Consider the following 7,084-nt stretch of genomic DNA (forward strand, 5'->3'; position numbering starts at 1 on the left):
GGCTGGGATGCAGAAGAACTTTATTGAGGGAAGAGAGAAGTTCAAAGGTAGAAACGCTAAGTGCGAGAGAGACCGTCTGAGTTGCAGGTAGGGTGACCATCATCCAAGGTCCCCTGTGTGAGCTAGGTCTTGCCAGAGCATCAAGGTCTTCCTGGCCTGCAGTTAGGAGCGGCACCCTGGAGGTCCCGTGTGGTATTTGCTTCTTCAGCAAGTGCTTGCAGCGGAGAGTCGTGAAAGTAACAGAAGGGGCGATGGAAAGAAGGAAGTGTTAGAAGAGGAGGAGGTACATGGGCCATGGTTGCAGACAGTCTGGGTTGGCCCCTTCCCTGCTTCCTTGCTTGGTGCCCTGAGAGGAGGAGCTGTGGATGGTGAAGCCATGTGCCAGAACATGCTTGAGTTGCCTCCTCAATCCATGCCATGTCTTCCATGGTGTGGGTGGTTGTTGTCAGGGGTGGTGGTGAGGGCCCTTAGCAGGGGTAGCAGCCTCTTCTGCCACCGTAGCAGCCCAGGCCTCCCAAGCCATAGCCGTAGCCGAAGCTGAAGCCGCCAGAGGAGACGGGCACTCCCTGGGCGCTGAGTTCATTGCCCACGGCAGCGGATGCGGAGGATCCGACAAAGGTGCTCTGGGGGAAGGAGGTGAGAATGGGTCCTGGCAGGGTGACCACTACAGTGGGGGGCTGGATGACGATGCGGGAGGCCTCACACTGCCTGACACAGGGCTCGTTGCAGCTGTTAGCCAGCGGGGTGGGCCCACAGGGGCGGCAGAGGTCATTGCAGGCCATGTGTGTGGTGTGGAGTTTCCCTGGAAGAGAGGGTTTTGAGAAAGGTGAGGGTGGTGGGGGTGTGAGGGTCAGTGTTGGAGGAGGGCGAGGGAGTGTGGAGGGCTGTTGTGGGGCTGTGGGGAGCGTGGCAGTAAGGAGGCGTGAGGGCTGTTGAGGCTGTGGGCAGAGCATGGTGGAGGAGAGGGGCCAGGTGTGCGAGGAGAAGGAGGGTCATGGGGTTGAGACTCACCTTGTTGTGGGTGGAGGATAAGGCGTGGGGAGAAGTGTGTGAGGGAGAGAGGCGCTGGGCCACCTTTTATACTGGTCGTGGGGGAGCGGGACAGGCTTTGCGCACGAGAGTGTTTTTTCAGCAAGCAGCTCTTGCATGCCACAGCCTGGTGAGTCATGAGGTGGGGTGTCTTTTCTTTTCCCTAATTCTCCATTTTCATGGCCCCATCTTGAGGACGTGTCCAGTTGGCCCCTGGTGGAAGCTTTTAATTGCCAGTCTTAGAGGCCAAAGACTTGGTTTTATTGGCATTCTTCAAGGCATTCAGCAGACGCAGACAAACCGTATGAGAGGTCGGCATGGCTTTATGAGGGGCAGGTCCTGCCTGACCACTCTGATCTCCTTCTTTGTCAAGGGGACCCTCTGAGTGGATGGATGAGGGAAAGGCTGTGGATGAAGTTCGCACTGTTTGGAAAAGGGGTACCGTGACGCCCATCTTTCAAATAAGAAACAAGGAAGATGCGGGGATTTACGGGCCGGTCAGTTTTACCTCTGTGCCCAGCAGGATCATGGAGCAGATCCTCCTGGAAACTCTGCTAAGTCACATGGAATATTTGGAGGTGATCGGTGACAGTCAACATGGCTTCAGCAAGGGCAAGTCAAGCCTGACAAATTTGGTGGTGTTCTCTGACAGGGTTACAGTGTTGGTGGATAAGGGAAGAGCAAAAGACGTCATGTACCTGGACATGTGCAAAGCGTCTGACACTGTCCCACACAACATGCTGGTCCCGAAATTGGAGCGACATGGATTTGACCAATGGAGCACTCGGAGGATAAGGAACTGGATGGATGGCCGCACTCGAAGGCTTTTGATTAAGGGTTTGATGTCCAAGCGGTGAGCAGTGAGGAGTGACGTTCCTCAGGAGTCGGTACTGGGAGCGGTGCTGTTTAACGTCTTTGTCGGTGCCATGGACAGTACGAAAGAGCTGGCGGAAGTGCTCGCCAGGCCACTTTGCATCATTTATGAGCAGTCCTGGAGAACCGGGGAGGTCGGCAATGTGACAGCCATCCACAAGAAGGGCCGGAAGGAGGATCCGGGGAACTACAGGCCGGTCAGTGTGACCTCGGTGCCTGGGAAGGTCATGGAACAGATCCTCCTCGGTGCCATGACATGGCACATGTAGGAGAACAGGGTGATCAGGCCCAGTCAGCATGGGTTTGTGAAGGGCAGGTGATGCCTATCAAACCTAATATCCTTCTATGATAAGGTGACCCACTTAGTGGATGAGGGAAAAGCTGTGGATGTTATCTACTTGGAGTTTTGCAAAGCGCTTGACACTGTTTCCCACAGCATTCTCCTGGAGAAACTGGCTGCTCGTGGCCTAGACAGGTGTACTCTTTGCTGGGTAAAAAACTGTCTGGATGGCTGTGCCCAGAGAGTGGTGGTAAATGGAGTTCAATCCAGTTGGTGTCCAGTCACATGTGGTGTCCCCCAGGGCTCGGTGCTGCGGCCGGTTCTCTTTAATATCTTTATCAATGATCTGGATGAAGGGATCGAATGCACCCTCAGTAAGTTCGCAGATGACACTACACTGTGCGGGCGTGTTGATCTGCTTGAGGGTAGGTTGGCTCTGCAGAGGGATCTGGACAGGCTGGACCGATGTCCTGAGACCAATGGTATGAGGTTCAACAAGGCCAAGTGCCGGGTCCTGCACTTGGGTCACAACAACCCCATGCAGCGCTACAGGATTGGGGCAGAGTGGCTCGAAAGCAGCCCGGCAGAAAAGGACCTGGGGGTGTTTGTGGACAGCCGGCTGAATATGAGCCAGCAGTGTGGCCAGGTGGCCAAGAAGGCCAACAGCATCCTAGCCTGTATCAGGAATAGTGTGGTGAGCTGGACTAGGGAAGTGATCATCCCCCCTGTACTCGGCACTGGTGAGGCCCCACCTCGAGTACTGCATTCAGTTTTGGGCCCCTCGCTACAAGAGGGACATTGAGGTGTTGGAGGGTGTCCAGAGAAGGGCTACAAAGCTGGTGAGGGGTCTGGAGGACAAACCTTATGAAGAACGACTGAGGGAGCTGGGGTTGTTTAGCCTGGAGAAGAGGAGGCTGAGGGGAGACCTTATCAGCCTCGACAACTACCTGAAAGGAGGTTGTAGAGAGATGGGGGCTGACCTCTTCTCCCTGGTGACAAGTGATAGGACGAGAGGAAACGGGTTCAAGTTATGTCAGGGGAGGTTTAGATTGGATATTAGGAAACACTTTTTCACTGAAAGGGTTATTAAACATTGGAATAGGCTGCCCAGGGAGGTGGTGGATTCACCATCCCTGGAGGTGTTTAAAAAAAGGGTAGATGGGGCACTTAGGGACATGGTTTAGAAGTGGCTTTTGTCAGGGTAGGCTAAAGGTTGGACTTGATGATCTTAAAGGTCCCTTCCAACCTCAGCAATTCTATGCTTCTATGATTGAGTGCACCCTCAGCAAGTTTGCCGATGAGACCAAGGTGTGTGGTGCGGTTGACATGCTGGAGGGAAGGGATGCCATCCAGAAGGACCTGGAGAGGCCTGGCAGGAGGGCCCATGTAAACCTCGTGAAGTTCAAGCAGGCCAAGCGCAAGGTCATGCACGTGGGTCACGGCAATCCCAATCCCAAATTCAGGTTGGGCAGAGAATGGCTTGAGAAGAGGCCTGAGGAGAGGGACTTGGGGGTGCTGGTGGATGAGAAGCTCAAGATGAGCGGGCAGTGTGCGCTGGAAGGCCAGCAATCCAACGGCATAATGGGCTGCGTCCAAAGAAGCAGGACCAGCAGGTGGAGGGAGGTGACTCTGCCCCTCTGCTCTTCTCTCGTGAGACCCCACCTGGAGTACTGCGTCCAGCTGTGGAGTTCCCAACAGAAGAAGGACATGGCCCTGTTGGAGGAGGGCCAGAGGAGGGCCACGAAGACGATGAGGGGGCTGGAGCCCCTCTGCTGTGAGGACAGGCTGAGAGAGTTGGGGTTGTTCAGCCTGGAGAAGAGAAGACACCAGGGAGACCTTATAGCAGCTTTCCAATGTCCGAATGGTGCCTCCACGAAAGTTGGAGAGGAACTTTTTACAAGGGCATGTAGTGATAGGAGGAGGGGTAATGGCTTCACACAGGACGCAGGTAGATTGAAATGAGATACGAGAAATACATTTTTCCCTCTGAGGGTGGTGAGACACTGGAACACGTTGCACAGGGCAGCTGGGAAGGCCCCATCCCTGGAGGTGTTCAAGGCCAGGCTGGGTGGGGCTTTGAGCAACCTGGTCTGGTGGGCGGTGTCCCTGCCTATGGCAGGGGGTTGGAATTAGATGATCTCTAAGGATCAGGTAATATACACAAACTTGAACATAGGAAGTGCCATCTAAACATGAGGAGGAACTTCTTGCCTTTGAGGGTGGCAGAGCACTGGAAGAGAGTGCCCAGAGACAGTGTGGCATCTCCGTCTCTGGAGACATTCAAACCCCACCTGGATGTGTTCCTGTGCCACCTGCTCCAAGTGACCCTGCTTTGGCAGGGGGGTTGGACTAGATGATCTCCAGAGGTCCCTTCCAACCCCTGTCATTCTGGGATTCTGGGATTCTGGGATTCTGTCCCTACTAATGTAAACCACTCTATGATTCCATAACCCCAGCCAGCAACTAGGATCCCGCAGCCGCGTGCTAACTCCTGCCATGGCAGGATGGGAAAGAGAATCAGAAGTATAAAAGTGAAAAGAGACATGGGTTGAGATAAAGACAGTTTAATAGGTAGAGCAAGAGCTGAAAAGATCTGCCATTTCCTTGGAAGAGAAGGCAAGGCTTTTTCAGTGGGAGGGTGGTCAAATAGTGGAGTTGGGTGTGCAGGGAGGTTTTGGAGACTCCATCCTTGGAGATACTGAAGAGCTGACTTGACATGGTTGTGGAGAGCCTCCTCGAGATGACCCCGTTTTAGAAGTCTGTGTTGAAGCAGATGATCTCCAGAGGTTTCTTGTGCAGTCAATGATTGTGTTTGCTGTGATTCTGCCTGCTGTGCTGGCCACGGTGTCATGCTGGGGAGGAGAGCTGTTGAAGTGTAGACAAGAAATTATCCATGAGCCAACAATGTGCCCTTGTTGCCAAAAAGGCCAAGGGAATCCTGGGCTGCATAGGGAAGAGTGTGGCCAGTAGGTCAAAGGAGGTCATTCTCCCCCTCTACTCTGCGCTGCTGAGGCCACAACTGGAATACTGCATCCAGTTTTGGGCTCCCCAGTTCAAGAGAGACAGGGAAGTACTGGAGCGGGTCGAGCGTAGGGCAACTAAGATGATTGAGGGACTGGAGCATCTCCCTTACGAGGAAAGGCTGAGAGAGCTGGGACTCTTTAGCCTGGAGAAGAGAAGGCCGAGGGAAGACCTTATTATGGCATATAAGTATCTAAAGGGTGGGTTGAAGGAGGATGGTGCCAGACTCTTTTCATTGGTTCCCAGTGACAGGACGAGGGGCAACGGGCACAAGTTAGAACATAGGAAGTTCCATTCAAATACAGGGAAAAACTTCTTTACAGTGAGGGTGACAGAGCACTGGAACAGGCTGCCCAGGGAGGTTGTGGAGTCCCCTTCTCTGGAGATTTTCAAGACTCGCCTGGATGCAGTCCTGAGTAATGTGCTCTAGGCAATCCTGCTTTAGCAGCGGAGTTGGACTAGATGATCTGTAGAGGTCCCTTCCAGCTCTGAAGTTTCTGTGATTCTGTGATTCTGTGAAGTGCACGCTGCCATGGGGAGCTTGTGTGAGAGTCTTGGGTAGAAGTGCATTAACATGTCCAAGCTTTGTTTGGTCAAGTGAAGGTCTTGCGTGAGGTTCTGGAAGCTCCCCTGTTCTGCCCTGTGCTGTTTTTATTTGCTGGGGACATACTTCCTAAGAGAGATCCTGTAGCCCTTTTCCAGGCACCCTAATGGTCTCTGTAGCCCTGGCCTTGTGTTGGGTGAGGTTGGAAGAACCTTGGGAGAAGAAAGGAAGTGGAGGCGTCTTAGGCTGCGATGCAAGAGAACTTTATTGAGGGAGAAGATTGCAAAGGCAGAGGTGCTAAGGGGAAGGGAGATGGTCTGAGGTGTTAGTAGGGCAAGCATCAGGCGAAGTCCCTTGAGTGCAGTAGATCTTGCCGAAGCACCGAGGTCTTCTTGGCCCACAGTGGGAGTGGCATAGTGGAGATCATTGGCGGGCTTTGGCTTGTCCGTCAGTGGTTGCAGCGGAGAGTAGTGGACAGAGAAGAAGGGGAGATGCAAAGGAGGAAGTGGGAGAAGAGGAGGAAGTGCATGGGCTGTGGTTCCAGGCAGTTGGTGCTGGCCTTTCCCTGTTTCCTTGGTGCCTTGAGAGCATGATCCGTGGCCAGCAGGTCTGTGTGCTAGGAAGGGCCCGGAGGCGTGTCCTCCGTCTATGCTGTTGGTTCAAGTTTGCCATGGTTGGTGTCAGGGGTGGTGGCGATGGCCCTTAGCAGGGGTAGCAGCCTCTTCTGCCACCGTAGCAGCCAAGGCCTCCCAAGCCAAAGCCGTAGCCATAGCCGAAGCCGCCGGAGGAGACGGGCACTCCCTGGGCACTGAGTTCGTTGCCCACAGCAGCGGATGCAGAGGATCCGACGGCAGTGCTCTGGGGGAAGGAGCTGAGGATGGGTCCTGGCAGGGTGACCACCACAGTGGGGGGCTGGATGACGACGCGGGAGGCCTCGCACTGCCTGACGCAGGGCTCGTTGCAGCTGTTAGCCAGCGGGGTGGGTCCGCAGGGGCTGCAGAGGTCGTTGCAGGCCATGTGTGTGGTGTGGAGGGTGCCTGGAAGAGAGGGTATTGAGAAAGGTGAGGGTGGTGGGGGTGTGAGAGTCGATGTTGGAGGAGGGTGGGGGAGTGTGGAGGCTGGTGTGGGGTTGTGGCGAGTGTGGTGGTGGGGAGGAATGAGGGCTGTTGGGGCTGTGGGCAGAGCGTGGTGGAGGAGAGGGGCCAGGTGGGTGAGGAGAAGGAGGGTCAGGGGGTTGAGGCTCACCTTGTTGAGGGTGGAGGAGAAGGCGTGAGGAGAAGTATGTGAGGGAGAGAGGCGCTGGGCCGGCTTTTATGCTGGTCGTGGAGGGGTGGGAC

At 54.8% G+C, this 7,084-nt stretch overlaps 2 protein-coding genes across 2 annotated transcripts; both read right to left on the reverse strand.

Moving 5' to 3' along the window:
- Window positions 1-467: 467 nt before the first annotated feature.
- Window positions 468-782, reverse strand: LOC141738471 (feather keratin-like). The gene has a single exon (XM_074573687.1). The coding sequence runs from the start codon at window positions 780-782 to the stop codon at window positions 468-470; it is 315 nt and encodes a 104-aa protein (XP_074429788.1).
- Window positions 783-6,449: 5,667 nt separating this feature from the next.
- Window positions 6,450-6,764, reverse strand: LOC141738470 (feather keratin-like). The gene has a single exon (XM_074573686.1). It carries the CDS (start codon window positions 6,762-6,764, stop codon window positions 6,450-6,452), a length of 315 nt encoding a protein of 104 aa, XP_074429787.1.
- Window positions 6,765-7,084: the final 320 nt, after the last annotated feature.

The sequence above is a fragment of the Larus michahellis genome, chromosome 2, assembly GCF_964199755.1.
Source record: "Larus michahellis chromosome 2, bLarMic1.1, whole genome shotgun sequence".
NCBI classification, from domain to species: domain Eukaryota; kingdom Metazoa; phylum Chordata; class Aves; order Charadriiformes; family Laridae; genus Larus; species Larus michahellis.